A 23779-nucleotide genomic window follows, 5' to 3' on the forward strand; every position below is an offset into this window, starting at 1 on the left:
AGGTTCTCGTTTGCCCATTTGCTGAGCTTGTCCAGGTCAGCCTGGATCACCCGCCTATCTTCTGGCGTGGATGCTTTGCCCCAAAGTTCGGTGTCATTGGCGAACTTGGCCAGTCCACAAAATAAAATAAAAGAGAAATATCCAAGCTGTTTCCTTGACCAGTACATTTTCTTACCATTCACTGTCCAATTTGCTACTTTCTGCAGGTATAAGTGCTTGCCACTGATTAGGTTGTGATTAAAAGGCCATGACTCTTCATATGTGATTTTTCAGGATGAAGAGGTGTCTGCTGTGGGAGGGCAGAAGGGGCTTAAAGTAATGTCTTCCAGGACAGTGACTTGGCTGAAGTATTACTGCATAAAGATGTTTTGATCCTATTGTAGCTGGTAGCTGCTAGTTCCTGTTGTTGTTTCTGTTTTTATCACATGCCCAGCTCATGTATGATGGGGATAGGATGTTAGGGCAGGGAAAGGAAATATCTGTCCAAAGTGCATCTCCCCTAGGAAGGCAAAAATGTGAGTAGTGTGGTGGAAAGATGGTTTATACAGTACTTATTTTTCTCTGCTTTGCATAATGCATCCACAATATACAATTTTCCACATGTTGGGTAATGGAAAGGCCCCCCAAAGGAAGTTCTCTGTTCTCTGCTGTAAGTCCAGTTTGGGATTATAAAATCAATCACCGTTGGTTCACTAATTGGTGTGTAAGATAGGAATTTCCTATAGAGTATGATAAGTTCATTTGTTTTTTGGCAGTGTGTGCAGTGAAATGTTTAGCCAATGATAGATATTCTTTCCTGGTTCTGTTGTTAACTCAGGAAAAGCATCAGGTCATTTTTAGTTACACCCAGATCACTGCTTGTTTTTAAATAGATGTGTGTGTGTGTGGGAGGGGGGAAGGGGTGGAAAGGGGAGTTTTGTTGTCATACAGAATGAAATTGTCTCTAATGAAGTTTTTTTTTCATGTCTCTGGCATAACAGTAAAGCTTAGCAGTCACATGGTAATAATGAGGATGGATTATTTTCTATGTTAATCATCTCCCATCTCTGGGTTTTATGTTCATGCTAGCATTCTTCCCACAGCAGCAGCATCTGGCTCCTTGGCAAGTTCCACAGCCAGTTGTACGGGCTCAAGAGATGCCTTTGGGTGTCGCATGGCGAGGTGGCTGATGGGCTGGCTGCTTAGATAGTCCCTTTCCTGTTCATTTGGCATGCCTTGGATTTTGATGAACGGCTCTTCAGAATGTGGTTTTGCGCACGCCTTAAACCTTGGCATGCTGGAACTTGTATGAAATAGCCCTGCTTAATTCATACTGGTGTTTATTTGCTGATCAAGTCTGGTCCCAGTCCATGGCTTCTGTACAAGCTTCCTTGTGAATCACAGCCTCGTTCTTGTGAAGCAACACGAGCATTTCTGAGCTTGCTCCTGCCTAATGAATCTCTCTGAGAACAGAACTGCAAGCATAGATTGGATATTACCATTACACAGCCGGTGTCCTGGCTGGTGCTGTCTCAGAACTGGGAATTCTGGAAGCAGACGGTCCATTTCCCCAGAGAGCAATATTAGTGTCTTAGGTAAAGGTTTTTGGCCATATCCACAACTAGTATAGGCTGGCATAGGACCAATGAGTGCAGTGGATCTATGCCAGTTTACAGCAGCTGAGGATTTGCCCTTACAACATGCCATTATACCCAGTATGTATGACACTGTATAGGAAAAATGATTTCTTTATATTGTTCAAATTGAAAGATAAAAAGACAGGTGACAAATCCTTCTTATTAAGTGAGATTATGAGAACCGCTGCTTCTTTTGGTTGAAACTTTTCGAGTTGCGTTATGCAAGAGGCTAATGTAGAGGGGTTGTGGTCATCTTTTCTGGCATCACTCCCTCAGTCTGCAGAACTTCTGCGGTATTCACAGTTGGATTTGGAGTTGTTTTGCCGGCTGTCAGGTTTTATCTTAACCATACTAGCAAGACATGATGAGCCGCACTTTTCTTAGATCAACATGTATTCCCCTTTTCTATAATAGCAATAAGTCACTGAGTTTTTGAGTGATTTACTGCAAAGTGAGACAACATAATCTAGGTTCACAGAAATTTGGTTTTAAAGTGGGAGGAAATTTCCACATTCAGCTTTATAATAATAAATAATTCAGCTTTATAATAAGCAGCTTTACATATGTTTATTGCCCAGAAGCTCTACTGGAATAGACAGCTCAGTGAAAGAAGGAATGTTTGGAGTTGATTTTGGTAAGGAAAAGGGATGCTTGGATCATGAAGGTGAAATCATCTCCGTCTCAGGATTTTTTGCCAGTTACTTCACTAGGGCTAGGATTAGACCCAGAGATGATCATTTCTTTCTTTCTTTCTTTTTTTTTTTTTTTTAAAGGAATCTTATTCTCCCTAACACCTACTATTTTTTTTAAGAGGTGATGGACTAAGTTCCTTTCTTTTCCCCAGACCCTAGAAATTACAACAAAAATATGCTCTTACATGATGATTTTAGACTGGTCAATATAAATCTATACTATGATGTCAGTCTTATATAAGGCCCCCTTATGAAGTCATCTGTATGCAGTTTGTGGAATATCTATTCTAGAATATCTTCTAGATCTTCTAGAAACAATAAATGTTTACAAGCTCTCTCATAGTGATTGGATGGCTCAGGAGACTGGTAATGATGGATCATGCCTTTCATTTCTCTGACAGTTTTATCACCCAGGCTAGTTTGAATTGGAAGTTGTTGCCACCAGGTTGATAGTTTCTGTTCAGATCTCTACAGAGAGTCCTTTTGAGGTTGTGATGGTAATCTAAAACAGTGGTCTCCAAACTTTTTTGATCGCACACCCCTATCAGTAAAAAATTTTTGAGCACGCACCCCCAATACATGTATATTTATTTATTTATAAATTATATACATGTACTACTCGCGTATCGTACATGACACATGACCATCTGACATACGGACCGAATGAGGGCACCAGTGTCAATCTATATATTAAATATTAGTAAAGCTTAATTTCTTTCTTATTTTTTTAGATAAAAAATAAATAGAAATAGAAGTTCTAATATTTTCTTCCCACACCCCAATGGATTGTCTTGCACACCACCTGGGGTGCACGTACCCCACTTTGGAGACCACTGATCTAAAAGACCCCCTCTTTTCAGTGGAGGGGAGTCGGTCCTTGTACAATGCATGTGTTCTGCTTGGTGCCCCATCAAGTGTATGTAGAGCAATTACCTGGGTGGTGTTTATACCGGGGTGGGCAACGTTTTTTTTGGCAGAGTGCCAAAAATACCTGCAACCTTGACTTGTGAGATGTTGGTGTGCCAGGGAGAGATGGCACAGGAGCTGTGAAAGACCAGATCCTTTTTGTGGCAGTACACCCCTGGCCCCTTCCCCACCCTCTGCCGCAAGGTATGTGCACCAAGCAGAATGTCTTTGCGTGCCATGCGCTGGCATGCGTACCAGGGGTTGCCTATCCCTGATCTATGCTGTAGACCAGTGGTTGGCAACCTTTTCAGGTTGCAGGGTGGAACTAGCTTGGGTTAGAAGTAGGTGGGCACTAGGACCTAGTTGCTACTGCCAGTTCTTCATGTTGTGGCATGTGGGAAGTGTCCACTGTGGTGTGGGAAAAGCTTACCCTGTGTTCGTGTCACTAGTTTACCCTGTATTTGTAATTATGGAAGCTGTAATTGTATCTGTAATTTCTTCCTACTTTAGAACTGAATTTCTGCAACACTATTATTTTGTCCCAATTTTGCAGTAATCACTCAAAAAAAAAAAATTAAACCTCAATTCGTAATCATGGACTAAGACCCAGCCAGCCTATATCAATAAGGCAGTTGTTGCTTCAAAGCATTTGCATCCTAAGTAATCAGTAGTAATGTGACAGTCTGGGGTTTTCTAATTGTTTTCCAGGCAATTGTGAAAAGCTAATCTTTTTGCCCCTTGTGCACAGTGTATATTTGAGCTCTTTTGATACCTATGTCTATCTATCGTGTGTGTGTGTGTGTGTGTGAGAGAGAGAGAGTGAGAGCAAGAGCAAACTTGTTTCTTTTATGTAGTAGCTGATCTTCCTGAAAACATGGTCAAAATGTGTCCGGGCCACCTGAGCAATGTGTTTGTCTAGCAGATTCTTCATGAAGGTACCATAAATTCCTCTGCCAGACTCTTGAGTTTAATTTTTGTCATGCCACCCTGTTGTCACCATTAATGGGGCATCACAAACATCTCTCATAGATATTTGGTTTACTTTCCTTCACAGTTCATATTTCTTGGCTTTGTAACAAGTTCACATGAGCTCATGCAAACAGATGTACTAGCTGAGGGAGCACAGCTGGGGCCCTTTTATTAATGCTGATCATTGAGATATTTATCACCTGGGATATTGTGTTCAGTTCTAGAAGCATGATAGGCAAGCTGAAGTGAATGAAGACTAACAGATATGAATGAGTGTCTGGGAGGACAGTAAGGAAATATTAAAAAGCCATTAGTAGGGATATTATAGCTAGGTTGTTTCTAAGGTGTTTTGGGCACTGTGGCAGGTGAAGGGTTATTCAAGATGCTACAAAGCAGTGCAAGTTGGAGAAGAGGTATGAAAGAAAGGAAAAATGTAGAATGAAAAACTTGGTGAAATCATGTAGGTCGTGGAATAGCCTCTTAAAGGAAACGGGACATTTGCAGTCTGTGCGTCTGTGTCCAGCCACCCATAGCACCTGAGCGCAAAAAGCAAGATGGTATGTGAGACTAACCTCTTTCTTGGTTAGTGCCGAACAGAGAGAGTCTATGATTGAGTTTATTTAGTGCATATCTGCTTCCTCCTGCTCCCCTTATTTCTTGTTGGCATCCTACACATCACAGTAAATGTTCATCAGATCAGGACTAAGACATTGGTTTTTCCCATCTTCCACTTGTATGTGATCACGCCTTGTGGCTAATCTTTCCTAGAAGGTTCTTTGATTCTCTGAGCAATAAGTGGATCTATCGTCTATTTGCCGCTTCCAGTGTAAACTGAGAGTCAGCTGTTTTCATAACAGTAACCCCTGAGGGTGGATTTAGGTAGGATTCTTCAAATATACAGAGATCCTTGCCCAGGAATAGAGGATGCATCGTTCTCATTGCCCTTGAAAAATCCTGGCTGACCATGGTGCCATCTATAAGCAGAGACAGGTAGTTGCCATGTTAGTCTGAAGTCAGGCAGAAGGTAGGGTACCTTAGAGACTAACTAAAGCAGAAGTGCATGAGCTTTCATGACTCTGAGTTCACTTCATCAGATGCTGACCCTGTTTTCTGGTTGAGATCCCTTTATAGTGGGGGGGTGCAAGTTGGAGAGTGGATGGGGCTGCCAAAGGAGTGTAGATGCCATGTCTGAAGAGTGTAGCATTCTGGAGGTGGGCTGATAGAAACACCACATGAATCCATGCTCATATGGATTTTGTGGCCCACGCCTCCTATGAGAATCAAGGAAGTAGTGTCCTATCACTGGCAGTGGCAGTCCCTCAATAGGAGTGTGACAGTCTTCCAGTAAATAAAGAGGTCAGTGGTGAGTCCAGAGATGACTGAGGGAAGCTGGTCTGAGATCCATATGTTCAACTACAGACCTGGCAAATAGTTCCCAGAAGAAAGATCCTGGTGATGACCCTGTACCAGCTTAGTGACTAGGGCTAAGTACAGAAAGTCAAAAAGCCCAAGGCTGAATAGACTCAGTCTCTGCAGTTTAGCCTAAGCTGCAAAGATTAAACTGAGAAACAACTGGATACACTTTCCCTTTGATTCAGGAAATGCAGCCACATGCCTGCAGTAGCTCCAGCCATAAACTGGGGGATGTAACAGCATGGCGGGGCGTGCTACAGTATGGCTCTCTGGTACTTCTTGCTGCCCCTGAGGTCTCTGGGTTTTGCAGTCCAGCATCACAGAAGTAGGACTCTGCAGGGTTGTTCATCACTTCCTCTTCCTGCTTCCAGGTGCTTCTTGGAGTTGTAGTCCACAGTCACAGCCAGCAGTATGTTTAGCAGCAGGGCAGCTCAACTTACAGGGAAGGTAGGTTTAATCCCCCTGCCTGGCCCCGGACCCCAGCTGGGGTTTGCCTGGGGGGGAGCGCAGCCCCTGCCTTCCCCTCCTTGTTGACCATGTGAGGGAACACCTTGAGAGGCTGGACACCTTCAAGTCAGCTGGCCCAGACAGTTTACACCCCGGGGTACTCAAGGAGCTGGCAAGCATCATAGCTCTGCCACTGGCACGGATCTTCGAGAACTCGTGGTGCTCAGGCAACGTGCCCAAAGATTGGAAGAAGGCCAATGTGGTGCCTATTTTCAAGAAAGGGAGGAAAGTAGATCTGGGGAACTACAGGCCCATCAGCCTGACCTCTATCTCAGGGAAGATCTTGGAAAAAATCATCAAAGAGACAATTTTTGACAAACTGGCTGAAGGCAACATCCTGAGGGATAGCCAGTACAGATTTGTTGTGGGTAGGTCTTGCCTGACCAATCTCATCTCCTTCTATGACCAGGTGATATATCACCTGGACAAGGGAGAAGAGATTGATGTCATATATCTTGATTTTAAAAAAGCTTTCGATCTGGTATCCCACGATCATCCATAGGAAAACTGGCCAACTGCAGCCTTGGCTACATCACAGTCTGTTGGCTGGGGAATTGGCTCTGAGGTCGGACCCAGAGAGTGGTAGTTGACAGAAGTCAATTATTATGGTACACTGTGACCAGTGGGATGCTCCAAGGCTTGGTCCTTGGGCTTATTCTTTTTAATATCTTTATTAATGATGTGGACATTGGTATCAGATGCAGACTGGCCAAGTTCGCTGATGACACCAAACTTCGGGGTAAAGCGTACACACCCAAGGACAGGATGGTGATCCAGGCTGACTTTGATAGGCTTGGAAAATGGGCGGATGAAAACCTGATGGCTTTCAACACCGAAAAATGCAAGGTACTGCACCTTGGGAAGAAAAACCCGTAGCATGCTTATAGGCTTGGCAGTGCTACGCTTGCTAGCACCGCAGCTGAAAGGGACTTGGGGGTCATGAATGACCACAAGATGAATATGAGCCACCAATGTGATGTTGCAGCTGGCAAAATGAGCAAAACTCTGGCTTGCATCCATAGATGCTTCTCTAGCAAATCCCAGGATGTCATCCTCCCTCTGTACTCGGCCTTGGTGAGGCCGCAGCTGGAGTACTGTGTCCAATTCTGGGCTTCACAGTTTATAAAGGATGTGGAGAAGCTTGAGAGAGTCCAGAGGAGACCCACGTGCATGATCAGAGAGCAGAAAAACAAGCCTTATGATGAGAGGCTGAGAGCCATGGGACTCTTCAGCCTGGAAAAGTGCAGACTCAGGGGGGACCTGGTGGCTGCCTATAAGTATACAAGGGGTGTGCATCAGGATGTAGGGGAATGCCTGTTCACCAGAGCGCCCCACGGGATGACAAGATCAAACGGTCACAAACTCCTCCAAGACCGCTTCAGGCTGGACATAAGGAAGAACTTCTTTACTGTCCGAGCCCCCGAGGCCTGGAACAGACTGTCACCAGAGGTGGTGCAAGCATTCACTCTGTACTCCTTCAAGAGACATTTGGATGTTTAGCTTGCTGGGATCCTGTGACCCCAGCTGACTTCCTGTCCCTGGGGCAGGGGGCTGGACTTGATGATCTTCCGAGGTCCCTTCCAGCCCTGATGTCTGTGAAATCTATGAAATCCTCCCCAACGCTTCTCTGCTGGAGCAGACAGCCCAGCCCAGTGCAGGGCTAGAAAGCATGCTGGGATGCTGGGGGACTCTAACCTAACTTAAACCAGGAAGGGGTCTAGGACAGATGTTTCATAAACTGGTTTTGCCCAAATCAGTTAAGTCTGATACTACATTCAACCAGGTTTATCTTAAACCAGTTTCAGCCATTTTGAAACTGGTTTATATACACTGAACTCTTGTTCTGTTACAGGTTTACACTAATTTCCGATCACTTAAACCTGTCTGCCTGTCCCTAGCCTAGGAGTGACTGGCTTGAAGCCCTAAGGCCTGCCTGTGTAGCCCTAAGGCCTACCTTCCTACTTACTTTCCTAAACAAAGCCCAAGTGAGAGGGATCCCTACTGCTTGTAAATTTAAAAAGCAAAGTCTGTCAAGTTTTTGGTACATCAGTTAAAACAAGAGCAGTGACACTCTAATTAGGGTACAGGATAAAAGCAAGCTACATTGTTTCTGCAGATAGACTGCCTGGTGCGTTAACTACACTAGCTATGCACCGTGTATAACAATTTGTAGCTTGCAGGAGGAATGCACAATGGGCAGCCCTGCGGTTCTAAAAGCCAAATCATTGTTTTACACTCCTAGAGTGTTCAGTTGCTAAACAAAGACTTGATAAAATGAGGAAGTGGAAGCTGTGCAAAGAGGGTCTGGTTTCATGCCAACTATTGGTCTTCAAAGTCAAATTTAAATCCACAAAGATCTCTACTACTGCTGGTGTTCATTTGCCAAAATGTGTCTATTCCCAAACCTCTGTTGTGAAGGATCTTTTCAATTGGATTCAGATTGTTTGGCTGGAACAACGTTAGAGTTTATATACATCTGTCCTGCGTACTCTAGAAGAAATATATTTTTGGTTATGTCTTTTGTAGGACTGACTATATACTTGAGAGTAATGTTAGATAAGATTTTGGGCACAAAATGTGCTTCCTTAGGCTTGGGAAATACGTGCGTACAGCTTGTGAGAGATACTAGGTACAGGAATTAATGAAGTTAAAGAAAAGTGTACTCAAAGCATTTATCCAAAGTTGATGGGATTCCCACCTCTGAGGAAACATAACAGTTTTTGACCTGGGTGTAGTTCTGTTGAAACAACTAGAGCAGTACACTTCTATACCAATTAAAGATCTGGCCCAAAACATTGTTCATCTTCTCCCAGTTCACCAGTTTGTATCAGATGGGCAATTGGTCTCAGCCCACTTTTTCTTCACATATCACAGTCCACCTCTCAATCAACCATTATGTCTGTTGGTCCTAGCAAGGGGTTAAGGATTGAATGAGTATAGTAATTTAAATAGCCTTTATCCCCTTGTAGTTTAAACTGTGGTTTTGAAGCATATTGACAGGCTAATTTGTATGCTACAAGCCAAACCAATTAGGGACTAGATTCCGATACTCATGTTCACTGGCTTATTTCAATCAGTGAAATTACCTTGTAGAGTAAGGTAATAATCAACATGGATAAGGTATCACAACTTGGAGTTCAGTCTCCAGAGTTGTCAGGTTTATTGTTTTCCTTAAGTACTAAATTTGTTTTTAAAAAGGAGAGAGAAGTTGTGACCTTTCATGAAATTCAGGTAGAGCTTTTATAGTTGGCCTTATAGCACTTGTACAGTAATGAGAATTTACCACCTAGCCGCAAAGAAGGAAATGACTAGAAAAAGAAAAACGTTCACTTTATTTACAATTTCTAATTTTGCGCAAAAGCTTTTTGTCTAAGGATTTTTCTCAAATGATGTTTCAGAGGAAAGCTTTTAAAATAGGCTAGCATGGCTCTACGTGTTAAAACTGTTTTCTAAAACATTTTGACTTATAATACTAATAATAATACTGTGATAAAGACAGAATAATATAGATGGAGGTTGCAAGACCACATTTTCATATGAAAAAAGTCAGTGCTGAATCTGCACTGTGAAGTTACAGTAAGCCTCAGAACTGAGAGAGAAAATTAAAGGATTACTTAAAACCGACAATAAACTTACAAATTAAAAGTCATCATTTTTAAATGAAGTCATACACTGTTAAAAATAAGCATAAAATTACATACTAGTTTGGATGTGTAGTTTATAGAATACACAGAATGCTAAAATTGAATCAAATTAAGAAAAACATTTTCCAAATGCAAGTAAAATATCTATTTAATTAGATCGTAAAGAAAGGAGATTAAAAGTAATATTTTGTACCATAGTAATTACTGTGTTTCAGAAGTAGTCTGGTTCCTGTGTGTTGATTTAAATTTAAATGTGATAGCTGATCTCTTTGGGGTTCTTTGTTTTGTTTGTGTCTTTAATTATTTTAAATCACAACCATTACCTTTATTTTGTTTTCTTTCCACTAAATATGCTGCATGGCTGTTGACTTCAATGCCCTGCCTGTTCAAAATGCAGACCTCTGAGAGAGCAGCCTCTTACCCTTTGGAAGCCAGAGGTTAAAAGCCAAATCATTGCAGGGGACCATGCAGCAAGATAGCAGGAAAGGCTGTTGTAACCAAAGAGAGGCAGGTTAAGGTGCTGATGGGAGTCTGAGATGTAAATAAACCAGATTGCTCTCACTTCCTGTTTCCACCGTATTATGCATTCCAATAGCACAATTCATCTTTATGACAGGCACCTATTGCTTTAACTTTACTACGGGCCACTAAAGTACATTAAAATAGGCAGGAAATGGAATTAAACAGAGCTCAGTTGAGAAAACCTAAATGCAGTGCTGTAGTTTCTGGTGTAAGGACACAATGCATTTTCAAGCAGATGTCACACAATGCTCTACTTCTGTATGAACATGAAGGTTAGTCTAAAGACAGGGGACATGTTTGTCAATTAGACTAAGATTTGTTCAAATGAATTTTCAGTTTTTTTGGGTTAGCCCCGGATAACATATATAGGTGCCAGATCATCATGAAGATATGCTCATGTACTGTAGCTGATGATCTGGCCTATAAACTGAAAAGCATTTCCTATCACTGACAGCTATATATTTGTTTAACACTACATCTGCACATTTCAGATATATTCAGGAATTTAAACATTTGAGATGCCCTGTCAACTCTGTTCCTGTGAAAGCCTGACAGCTTTTTTCTTTACTATATATATGCTGGATGGATAAAGGGCAGTAGTAGTAGGGATTTACAGTGTGGGTTGCTTGGAGATACAAAGCTTCTATTTTTACTCCCATGGGATCATTAGTGCTGATGCCCTGTGATGTCACTTCCATGGTAAAGTTTTTTTGAAAATAAACCATTCGCTCTATTCTTTCTCTGATTACATAGAATGGCCTCTGGTTTTGCTGAGTCCTGCTCTTTTTTCTGTCAGTGACTAAACAGTTGAAAGCAAGCATCAACTTTCAAAGCGTTTATCAATATAGAAGGTATTAGTGGATATTGCAGAGTGTCATGTAAGGTAAAAACTAATTTGTAAGCAGCATAAGCAGAAAGCTGGAAAGGCAATTAAGTTCAAAAGTCATTAACATTGATCCTTTTGCACTGGGAAGGAACACTTCTTTAGCAGGAAACATCTTTGAAAAATGTTGCGCACAAATCTTTCTCTTTAAGCTTATATTTTAACGAGACATTTGGTTTCTTTGAATTTTCCTTAAGCCAAAAACTTAGAGCAGCATGTTGCTTCAAATTCATTTGAATTTTATGAACAAGGAGAGACCTGTAGGTAATTAGTGTGCTGGGTTGCTAGCAGCTTGACTTTCATCATTTGTTCACACTAAGTATAAGTTCTCACTGAAAGGATAGGGTTACAGATGGGTGCAGATTACTTCAGTGACTGCAGCATCTTAAGTGAGAATCCAGATGCTTTTCTGCTTTCTCTCCCTCCTTTTGTTTGGGCAGTCCAAGTTTTAAAGATTAAACTTCTTCTCTTTTGCAGTGGGAAAAACAGCCATTAATGCTAGTTGTGGTTTAAGTGCCTAACTGCAAATTTTGACTAAGCCAATACATGTGTGGGTCCAGCTTTTCAAAGAGACTTACACTTGGCACTGACAAGGACACCAGCTTTTCAAAAGCATTTATGTTCCTTCAAGGCATGTTGAGAGTTGAGCTCTTTAGAAAATCTGCCCATTTTTCCCCCCGTAAAATAGAGCAAGACTTATTTGAAAACTCATATCTTTGGGCCTGATTGAATTTCCATTAAAGTTGGTGGGAAGGTACTGCTAGTTTGGCATGGATTGCTTTTTTTCAGTTGTGAAAGATGTTTCAGCAAATCCATTACACTGCAGTGTTGTATGAATGTTCTGCAAACTCCTTGGTATTTGTTAAATTTCCTGAAGAGGAACTGCAGATGCTGGGATAGGAATCAGGTAAAGAAGGATGAAATAAAGTTTAGGATCCATGTAAAGCTTTCTGGACAGATTTTCATCACTGATGCTTATGGCTTATTTTTATTTATCATGGTTGTCAGAAATAAAACCTAAAGGCAAAGTGGGCTTAATCTCATACAAGTTAGAGCTGATGGGGATTGTTGCCATACATGTCAGTAGAATCAGAATTTGTATCTTTTAAATCTGCCTTCCTTGCAGTCCTACCTACCTTCCTTGTGCTCTAACCATGAATACACCTGTCCTGTGAATCCTTACTTGTATAATCCATGCTCATGTATGTAACACCAGTTAGTCATGAGAGTCAGGAGTAGTTACTTGGGCTAACAGTCACTTGGGCAGACAGTCAAAATGCCCACAGCTGAATTGATTTCAATCTTCCCAGGTTAGTCTAAACTGCACAGATTGAACCGATAAGCAGGTGAACAGATGCTCCCTTTTGCAGCCACATGCCTGCAGTGGCTCAGGCCAGAAGTCAGGGGGTGCTACAGCACACCTCCCTGCTGGGCTGAAGCAGACAGCTTGGGCCAATGCTAGCTTGCCCACCCTGGAAGGGAGGTACAAAGCAGCCTGGGATGCTGGGGGATTGTGAGTTAACTTGAATCTGGAGGGGATCTGGGACAGAAGTTCAATAAATATTTTTAACCTAGATCAGTTAACTCTGATACCACATCTATCCAGATTTATCTTAACTTGGTTTTGGCCATTTTGAAAGTGATTTATGTGCACTGAACTTTATGCTTTAGGGACAGACATTCAAAAAGCCTGAGCCTGAATTGATCAAATCTTTGCAGGTTAGTTTAACCTGCGTAGATTGAATGGCAAGCAGGTGAATAGGCATTCACTTTTGATTCTGGAAATGCCTGCGGTGGCTCAGGCTAGAAGCTGGGGGGAGGTACTAGAGTGAGCGAGCCTTCCCTTCCCTTCAGGCTGGAGGGAAGCTGAGCTGAGGAGGGTGTGGCCGGGCCCCAGCAGGTGAATATGACTGGGGAGGGGTTTAAACCTCCACTCTGGCCTGAAGGGACCTCAGTTGGGTTTGCCTGGCTTTCCCCCCATGACTGGCTCAGCACAGCCCAGGACCCACAGAGCTTCCCTCCCAGCCAGGGGGTGATCCCACTGCACCTTCCCAGCTGCTGGGGCTGGGGGTTTGCTTGGGGCAGCCCAGGAACAAAGGCCTGATTAGGGGGAGGGGGGGGAGTGTCCAAGCCCAGATGGAGACAGGTACAGAGGGATCACAGCAGTGGTGGCTTCATTCTGGACGTGAGCCCCACTGAGGAGATGGAGCGAGGCTGGCGAGGAAGGGGCTCAAGTGTGTTGGCACTATCCCAGGGCTCAGCCAAGCCAAGCTGAGTATGTAGCTGGGGGAGGAACTCCTGCCTGCTGGCCCCTTCTACCCACTGGAGAGTGGCACCTAGGATGGCGCCTGCCCCTGCAGCAGTCCACATGATGTGAGCTTGCCCCCTCAGCCCCAACGCTATTACCTTTATCTTGCGGGCCTCTGCGCACCAAGCTGGGCGTACCCTGCTTACTGTTCCCTTACTTGGTGGCAGCGGTGGTGCAGCATGGCCCTGTGTACTAGGCACCAGGCACAGAGTTCAACCCCTATGACTTCCCTGCTGCTGCTGCCACCAGGGGAGTCTGCCCTGGCTGTATTGGTAGGTACCACCTGCACCACTGAACTGTGGTCAACTGGTGGGTGAGTTGATGGCAGTGGCAGGGAAGCTATAGGGGTAGCACCTCATGCCTGGTGCCTGATATACAGGGCTGTGCTGCGCCTATGGCTTCCCTGCTGCTACCATCTGGAGCATGGCCAGATGCTGGCCTGGCATGGCCCCCTAACATGAAGGGGGCAGGGAGGGGGTTTATTTTCCCCCTCCATGCCCTCTCCCATGGGGACCACAGCCAAAGTCTGCCAGCCCCTGCTTCCACCTCCACCACTAGCACCCAGCTAGGGAAACACTGGCTGGGGTCCTGAGAGAAGAGAGTAGAGGGGGGAGAATAAATCAGGCCATGCTGGTATCTGGGCACACACTCACCTCTGGAGCAGACAGCACAGCCCAGGGCTGTAAAGCATGCTGGGATGCTGGGAGACTAATTTAACTTAAATCAGGGAGGGGTCTGGGACAGAAGTTCCATAAACTGGTTTGACCTTAATTAGTTCAACCAGGTTTATCTTAAACCAGTTTCAGCCATTTTGAAACTGGTTTATATGCACTGAACTTTTGTTCTGTTACAGGTTTAAACCATTTCCTGATTGCTTAAAGAGGTTTGTGTGTCACTTCTGTCCCTAGCCATGTTGTGTTACAGATTTGAACTGGTTTCCAATCACTTATACCAGTTTATGTTTAATTTCTGTTCCTAAAGTTGGTAAAATTAAGTCAATCCTGAGAATTCTTGCTCATATGAATAGCTCAGGCTTCCCTGCGCTGCTGGTTCAGTTGGTTCCAGCCTGACTATTTGTGTTTGGATGTCAGGGTTTGCAGGGTTATGTTGGTTAGTAGCAAACAAGCTAAAACTGAAACGGGGGTTTTAGAAACAGGGGAAACTTAAATGTTAACTGCACCATTAGCTCATGTTTGCACTCCGAAGATGGCAGTGGCATGCACAGAAAGTAGGTGGTATGATAGGTGTGACAGGTGCTGTCTGATTTGTTAATATTGTGCTATCCGTTTGCATTTTAAACTAAGCTTCTTTGTAGTGTAGCAGATCAAATGTTTATTGGAGCATTGTTTTGTAGATAGTGTTAAACGATGTGCTCTCTGCAGAGTGCATACCTTCTTTGTCTGACTTTTTCCTTCTGTCTGGGAAGCAGGAACTGTGGGTAGAACATTCCCCCCTCCCCCCCTTGTTTGCACATAACACATTTGGTCACTTTAATTTTCCCTCTGTAAAACAGTGTAACTTCCCCACAAGGCTTATTGGAGCTGAGGCCAGTGAAGTGGAGATTCCCTAGGTTTAAGGGTTGTCACAGGATAGTAAAACCCCTTTAATTGGGCTGTCTTAACTTTTAAGTTATGTTTAATGTTTTTAACAGTAACTTGCATTTCCTTTACCCTTCACGCCCATCCATTAGCCAGGTGTTTTTGTCACACTGGGTGGAAAAATAAAAGTAATCTAACTGCACAGCTGGCCCCTCAATGAGAAGCTGGAGGATAATAGCCACAGCTATGAAAAAGTGATTACAGAAACTGGTTGAGTAGTTTGAATAGCCTCTCATAACTGCTAAGTAAAATCCAAAGGCTGAAAATAAGAACTTTTTTTTCTAATGCACTGCATCATTTCAATCTGCATTATATTACATTGATATGATCTTTACAATTAAATTTCCAAAAGAAACAGCTTTCACAGAACATTCATGGTTCATATTTTATAGAAGTTTTATCTTGTGCTTATGTGTGTGTTGTTGAATTTGTACCGGTTGCTTTACATAAAAGTATGTAGTATAGGCCTGCTTCTGATCTCTCCAAAAAGTATGTTTATTTAATGAGAAATCAGTTTAATTTAGTAACATTGTTTAATTGCTTATTTCAAAGATTTGAAATTTGACAATGATTTTAAACATCACCAGGTTTGTCACCTAGGGCCACATCCTGTAGACACACATGCATGTGCACTTTCCTTTATTTGCATGAGTAGCCACACCCTGTGTCTCTGGTTTGTAGGGCTGAGTACAGACAGTAAGAAACCCTGAGGATGAGTTAATTCAGTCTTTGCAGGTTAGTCTAAGCTGCGGAAATTAAACTGAGAAGGAAGTGAACAGGCATTCATTTTTGATTCAGGAAATGCAGCCGCATGCCTGCAGTGGTTCAGGCCAGAAGCTGGGGGGTGCTAGAGCACGCCTGCCAGCCACTCCATGGCTTCTCCCGTCCCTGCTCCAGCAGAGGGAGCCAGGCCAGGCCCCAGCCGTGGACTAGCCAGCTGGAGGGGTTGAATCTCCCCCTGGCCCACCTGGGACACCAGCCCTCTTCTCCTCCCACCCCCTTCCCGGCTCAAGGCTGCCAGGCTGAGGAGGGCATGGGGGGGGGGGGGGGGGGGGGGGGGGGGAGGGGCAGGTAGTGGCACTGAATTTCTAAAAGCCTGTACGAGATTAGTCCTTTCTCTGAAGTGAGCATGCATTGAGCACAGCAATTTGCAACTTCAAGCACACAACAAAGAACAACCAAGAATCTTCGCCTAAGCTAAGATACAGCCCTGTAAAACACTGAGAGCACACAGCTTAGTCCAACTTACAACGTAAAGCAAGAAGACAAGAGAAAGCCTTGCATAAGTCTTGGGTAATTCTGAGGGCAGAGTGTCCTTACAGCCAGGTATTCAGAAAATCCTTCTGGGGGAAACGGCAGGTGGCTGTAGGTGTTGGAATGGAGATCCCCGGGTCCCCCAGCCTCTTCCTCCTCCCCAATAGCCTGGGGGAGCGGAGGGGAATTACACCCCCTCCACTCCTCTTATCAACTGCTTGCTTCAGCCTTTGCCAGAGGTGGGGGGTGCTGGTGTCTGGTCTCTTGCCGTTTTATAATGTAAATGTAGTTCTTTGCCGCCTTTGGTTGCACCAGCCCAAAGTGTCCTTCTCAGGCTGTTGCCCACCTGCCCCCTGCTCAAGCAGGGGGCATGGGGAGCACACTGAGCTGGGGAAGGGGGAATTAAAGTGGCTTCAAGATGCCAGCCCCCAGCTAGGGTTTGCCTGGGTGGGGGGCAGTCCCTCTCAGGCTGTTGCTCCACCCCCTCCACTTAGGTGGGTCAGAACCGGGCAAGGGCTGCCTCCCTGCAGACCCAGCTGGGTTTCTCAACCTCTACCCCTTCTTGTCAGCCAGCCCTCACTGCTCCAGCTAGGGAGCAGAGGGGCAGGGCCAGCCCTGCTCTCTAGAGCAGACAGCACAGCCCAGCCCAGGGCTGCAAATCATCCTGGGATACTGGGGACTGTGATTTAAATTGAGCCAGGGAGGAGTCTGGGACACAAATTTTCATAAATTGGTTTGACCTAAATTAGTTAAGTCTGATACTACATTCAACCAGGTGCATCTTAAACCAGTTTCAGGCATTTTGAAACAAGTTTATGTGCACTGAACTTCTGTTCTGTTACAGGTTTAAACCAGTTTCTGGTCACTTAAACCAGTTATGTAACTTGTGTCCCTAGCCTAGGAGAACTACCCTGGAAGTCAGTGTTGCCCGTAGGCCAGGTTGTGTGAGTACAGCTAAGCATGTATGACTGTTTGCAGGATTTGGCCTAGGAGGTTCTACTTTGAAATGCTTTCCATGTGCTGTTGTGCCTTTTAAGTTTCTTGGTACACAATGGTATTGCATTCATGAGGATGCAGTAACATTTTGTATTGTTGAGAGAACTGAGACTTGTGAGACAAAGTAATATCTCATTGGATCTGTTACATCCATGGCTTTTTAGTGTTTAGTAAAGTTATTAATTTCTATTCCCATCCATGTCCTCTGAAAGTATTGTGGAGACTTTTTGTTGTTGTTGTTGTTGAGGACAAGGACTGTGAAGTCAGAGATGGTGTGGATGTTTTATGAAAAGTGTTTGTTGTAATTTTTAATAATTTCTGTTTGCTTGCTTCTTGTTCTCAAAGGAAGCCTACAAGAGACTTTCAGAAGATGGGCTTGGGAACAGAAATTCTTAACTTAACTGGACACCAAAAATCATGGATTTAACCATTTAACAATTTAATGGGTTTTATGGCTCATCATAACTTACCTTTTCCTCTGCTAACTTCTCTTAGCTCCACAGGTATAAAATCCATTAACAGAAAAAGAGGAAACAGAATCAGTTTTTACAAGGCAGTAGCTTAGACTGCTTGCTTCTGTCCTAAACCTGATAAAGGGTATCTGGAGCCTGAAAGCTTCTCTTTGGTCTCTCACAGCTATAAAAGTTGGTCCAGTGACAAACACTGCGTCGCCTCACAAATCCGGGTTCTCTTATCCCTGGACCATCGTGGGCACAAGGCTCTGGCTTAGTAGGGTTTGCAGAGCAGTGGTTATAGAAGATAGATTTTTCAGCTTCAGGGAGTATTTTTGCTTAGTAGTGGATTTGAAAAAGATCCCAAAATATTAATTATGGAGTTATGGTACTGCTTCTTGCATGACGTAGAGCAATGGTCTCCAACCTTCTTAAACTGAAGATTACTTTTTGAAGGAAAGGGCAATCTAGGATCTACCGTGCCCCCTCACTCCGACTGCCCCCCTGTGTACCCAGCAGGTCATTGGGTGGGGAGGGGAGAAGGCAGATTAAGGTGTACTGGGGCCCTGGACAAGCACGGGAGCTAGGCTTCCTGGTGCTGGTGGGGGAGGCTGGGTGGACCCTGCTGGGCTGGGGGCAAATGACCACCTCTTCTCCCTGCTTCCCACCTCTGGTACGGCTGAATGTATACACATGCATGCATGCACACTCTACTCTCTCTTTGCACACGGACACAGATGCGCACACACACACTTTCCCTTCACAGGACCTCGCCCCTCCTTGCTCTCGATCACACGGAGGCAGCCCTACTCCCCCTCCCCCCCTCCCCCCCAGCTGCTAGCTCCTAGTGGTGCAGTCTTGCTCCCCACCTGGCCCCCATTACACTTACCTGCAGGGAGCTGCTGCCCAGCTGTCCTGTGCAGCCACACAGATACAGAGGGCCCGGGTGGGCTGGGCTGGGAGGGTGCAGGGGGGCTGAATTTGGGGGGGGGGCTATAGCCCCCAAGGCCCTCCCAGTGCCGCTGCCTGCAAAGGCACAGTGCAACGCTCCTGGACCGGCCCCCAACTGCCCCTCGCCCCAGGTGGGGCACGGCACTCCCATCCTGGCCCACCCCCCTCCCCCAGGCACAATGCAGTGATCCCAGCCCTGCCCCCACTTCCCCACAGTCACATTGGTGGAGGGGCCCCACTTCCAGCTCCCAGGGAAGCAAATGTGAAAGCTGCAGTTTTAAACTTTGTGCCAAAATTGGGTGCTGAGTTTAAAACTGCAGCTTCCACTTCGCTGCTGATGAGGATCCCAGGCCTGAAATTGGTAGAGGACCCTGGGCTTGTGTCCAGCTTGCCCATTCATTAATTTGCTTATGGGGGGGGGAGGGCAGATTGAGGTCCCTGTGGTGAGGGAGGGATGGGGCAGTGCCAATATCTGGAGCCATGCAAAGGGAGAAGAGCCTAGAGTAAAACAATGTCAATTCAAAGATCAATTTATTTGTAGACTGTATAGAGAAAACTGCAGTTCAGGTAAGTAACAATAGTAACTTCCTTTTTATTATATTGGTGTAGGATTGTAGGCACTAACCTATGAAGGTAACAGTGAAAGCAATGCCAAAATTTCACCTGAGAAGTTAAGAAGTCTTTTAGGACTTCAAGTTCATGCTGCAAGTAAATGTCTCAGCCAAAAGAGAATAATAAGCAAAGCAGAAACGCCAATCCCAGATTTTTTTTTTTAAAGCTTTATTGATGCATGTTATAATTAAAAACAGAATCAGTTGGTTTTCTAATAGGATACTCATTTCCTAGAGAGCAGTCACAGCTTGGAATAAAGCAGCACATTTTTTTTTAAAGAGAATAAATCTGAGTATGCTTCTAGCATACGTGATGTGGCTCAGGTTACTAGCTTTGTCTGTCCATGTTATTAACAAGCAAATTAAACATTTTCACTTTTTTTAATTAAACAAATAAACCTTCAGCTGCGCTGTGATCTTTCATTAAAACCTTAATTGTCTGGAGAGCTCAACATGAGTGCTTGAAGTTGGTCAGTTCCGTTGCATGGCATTAGTGTTGGTAGTAGATTTGCAACAGAGCTGGATTTAATCTTTTCCTTAATGCTTACAATCCTCTGTTTGGGGAAAGGAGCCATTTGCATGTTTTAGGAGATAGGTGACAGTATCTCTGAAACGAAGGCACAGCAATAGCTTTAAAGTGTCTGGGCAGCCATAAAGTGAATTTGCACGAAAAGGAAGATTGGTAGAAACAAAGTAAGTGTTGCTTTTAAATAGGCTTTGGTGCATGTATTGTGACACCTAAGGTGGCAGTGGGCTCCAGATGTGTTTCTCATCAAAGCAGTTGCACTGTAAGGAAATATTAGCACATCCCAGACCACAAGGTCAGAAATTTAGTTCCCAGCTACCCGAGGAGCCAACTGTGGGCAATATCATGTAGACTGCTTCTGATGCTACTTGATTATTCATTGCTGAGGGCGAGGACAACATAACATTTATCAGGTCATGCTCTAATCTTTTTAGTGCTCTGAGGCCTAATTTTCATGGGTTTAAGATGATTGCATGCCTTTGAAATGCATTATGATATTAGCAGGTCTATACCAGAACTGGTTTTGTTTCTGAACATGAAAAACACAGGGATTTTAGACCTTTGAAAAGGAGAGCTAATTAAGAGGGTAAGTAGATGAGTAGTTATCAAGTGCACCACAAGTTCCACTGCTAAACTCAGATAATAATTTTCATGCTGGGCATTATACAAATGGAGCTCCTTATGGTTTATTAATCAGTTATGGACTGTGAATCTATCAGGCTGTTCAACACAAATGTAAGGTAGCACAATTCCTTCAAGTACCACTAAGGATGAAGAGTATGTTGTACAATGTATTTCTGTGTTTCTTCTCCCCTGCATTTTTGTTGACTGATTTTTTTTTTTTTCTTTTGTTTTCTTCTCCCCTCCGCACCTCCTTCAGGATCTGAGATTATCAGCTTTAATTTTTGACAAGCTTCAAGTGCCTGACTATTTACAGAAAAACAGGAATGAAGGGGAGAGCAGATGTGAAATTTGTGCCACCCACCTGAATCAGCTGAAGCAGGAAGCCATTCAAATGATCCACACCCTTAATCAAGCCAGCTATCAAGAAATAACTGATGCCCCCCAAAGCTCTGCATCAGTGACTAGCGTGTTACCGAGGATGGTCACAGTGTCATCGCAGAGGGATTTGCCACTCATTGCTGGGCAGGTGGGTAGACAGTCTGGAAAACCAACAAACCTTTTCTCTGGGACAGAGAGAAAGAAGGGACTTGGATGGCCTCAAGGCACAGGCAATTTTCCAAACTCCAGTGTTCAAGTAACTGTGGCTCCCAGTGGTCTCAGTGGTGCACTGAGTTCAGTGACTATCCAGGCTCAGCAGTACCTCGAGGGCATGTGGAGTATCTCCAGGGTGAACAGCTTTCTTCCTCAAGCTTGTCTAGTAAGTACTGACAACTCGGATGAAAAGATTATTTTTAAGAGAATCAGCTCAACATGGTCTGAAGGGCATCTCAATAAATCAGAATTAAAAAACCACTTTAAAATTGTAGTCTTTCCAGCAAATATATATAAACAAAATTGCTTTTGATCTTGGGTGAAAGAACCACCTTTTTGCAAGTTTTTTGCACCCACTTTACCTTTGCATATGCTGATAAGTGGTGTTTGAATGTCACATACCTGGGGTCTGATTCCATAGAAACATCCTGAAGGCTAGGTACAGGCAGTCAAAAAGCCTGAGGCTGAATTGATTCAGTCTTTGCAGGTTAGTCTAAACTGCACAGATTAAATTGAAATGGAAGTGAACAGACATTTACCTTTGATTAAGGAAATGCAGCCACATGCCTATGTGGCTCAGGCAAGAAGCCGGGGGATGCTAGAGCATGGCTCTCTGGCTGTGTGTTTACTTCTTCTTGCTGCCCCTGAGGTCTCTGGGATTTGTGGTCCAAAATTGCAGCAGCAGGATTCTGCTCATCACTACTTCTTCCTGCTTCCAGGTGCCTCTGGGATTTGTAGTCCACAGTTGTAGCCAGCAGTAAGTTTCAGCAGGGGAAGGGATGTTTAACCACCCCCATGGCCCCAGCCCCCAGCCAGGGTTTGCTGGGGGGGGGGGCAGTTGCCCTTCTGTAGGTGGGGCTGCATCCCCAGTTGGGCTTGCCCCCATCCCCTTGTCAGCCAGCCCTCACTGCTTCAGGTAGGGAGCAGAGGGGTGGGGCCAGCCTTGCTCTCTGGAGCAGACAGCCCAGCCCTGCCCAGCCCAAGGCTGCAAAGCATGCTGGGATGTTGGAGGACTGTGATTTAACTTGAACCAGGAAGGGGTCTGGGACAGAAATTTCATAAACTGGTTTGACCCAAATCCGTTAAGTCTGATACTAGATTCAACCAGGTTTATGTTAAACCAGTTTCAGCCATTTTGAAACTGGTTTATATGCACTGAACTTCTGTTATGAGTTTAAACCAGTTTCTGATCACTTAAACTGGTTTTTATGTGTAACTTCTTTCCCTAGTCCAAAGGTCTAAATTCATCTTAGGTGTAACTCCACAAGATTGAGGGGAGATGTATTCTATGAATTTGACTCATAATTCTGATTCTGCACTTCTAGAGCCTGGTTGAATTCAGTGGGTGCTAGAGATCGCATTACTCCAGTATCGTATCTGACCAGTTTATGACAGGTCAGGTCCACTGAAGGAGAAGGCTGTTCAGGATATTAGTAGATTCCTTTGTATGTATAAAGGTCATTATACTTATGCTCCAAACTCCACTGATGTCTCTTTCAAACATGCATGACTTCTAAAATATATAAGGTCTGTGTTAAGGGGGAAAAAAACTTACTGAGAGAAACCTGTTATTTCAAGAGTGTATGAATTGCAAGATTTGTCTTGCACTGCCCATTGAGAAGCCTTTAGGAAAATGCAATAAATGTTGTTGGCTCTGTAGATGGCACTCTTCCTTTTGAGTAAGTTTCTGTAATAAGCCAATTCCTCATCAAGGTGAGAGGAACATTGTGCTGCTTCTGGTGGTGCCAGCAGTCAGATGAGATGCGTACACGCTGAAGTCCACCAGTGGTCTTTTAAAAATGCTGCAGCAGATTTTGCAAGATGAGGACTACTAGTCATAGACAGACTTTAGTTTGGCATATTATATCACTGTCCATTACAGTAAAGAGTCACTACCTACTTTTGTTTGGGAGTTTCAGCTTGTTTGAGCTCATGGTTCAGCTGGTTCCTTCTTCTAAAAAGCACTGTTGTGTAATGGCACGGATATTTGTAGGTGATATTGCCAGATATTATGAGTGGTGTTCCTTGCCTTCTGCATGCTTTCTGTACCATGACAGCCACAACATCACTCCAGCACTGTTGTGTAATGTTATTGCAGCAGAATCAGCTACTGTTTTCCTCCCCGAGGAGGCTGACTAGAAGAAGGGATTCCTTTCACACATGCACCAATACACGCTTGAGGCTAGGCAGCCTTGCATAGAGCCCCTCTCCCCATCCTGTGGGGAGAAGGCAGGGAAAGAGTCCCTCCCCAGCACAGAACAGCTCTTTCCTCTCCGTCCCATGGGAGGGAGGAATAGGGGGAAGAGTCTCTCTTTGGGGCTGGGCAGCCCTGCACAGAGCCCCCCTCCCCACCCTGTTGTGGGGGTCAGGGAGGAGGGGGTTGCTTCACCCCAGCTATAGTCCCCCACTGGGGGGAATTAACCACTTCCCTGTCCTCTTAGCCTTAATGGCACCATGCCAGAAGGGCTGTGGTCCCTGTTGGTGGGACAGGGAAGGTAGGGTGGGAATAAAGCCCCTCTTGGGCACTCTGACATTTAGAAGGTACTTATGTCCCTCTCTATCTTGTCACTGCTCCAGCCATGGAAATGTGGCCAGATGCCATCCCGGTGTGGCCTTGTTAAGGTGAAGCAGGCAGAGTGAAGGGTTAATTCCTCCCTCGGGGTCTGCCAGCCCCAGAGGCCACCACCGCAACCCCCACCCCTCTGTTCCCCAGCTG

At 44.5% G+C, this 23779-nt stretch overlaps 1 protein-coding gene across 1 annotated transcript in view; it reads left to right on the forward strand.

The window, feature by feature from the left end:
- The window catches only part of KIF26A (kinesin family member 26A), a 144843-nt gene that overhangs the window by 27823 nt on the left and 93241 nt on the right, over nt 1-23779 (forward strand). Inside the window, exon 4 of the mRNA XM_019551159.1 lies at nt 20729-21229. Coding sequence (XP_019406704.1) covers nt 20729-21229 — 501 coding nt within the window. The remainder of the gene's footprint in view (nt 1-20728; nt 21230-23779) is intronic.

This window comes from Crocodylus porosus, unplaced genomic scaffold, assembly GCF_001723895.1.
Source record: "Crocodylus porosus isolate Cpor-Errol unplaced genomic scaffold, CroPor_comp1, whole genome shotgun sequence".
Lineage (NCBI taxonomy): Eukaryota > Metazoa > Chordata > Crocodylia > Crocodylidae > Crocodylus > Crocodylus porosus.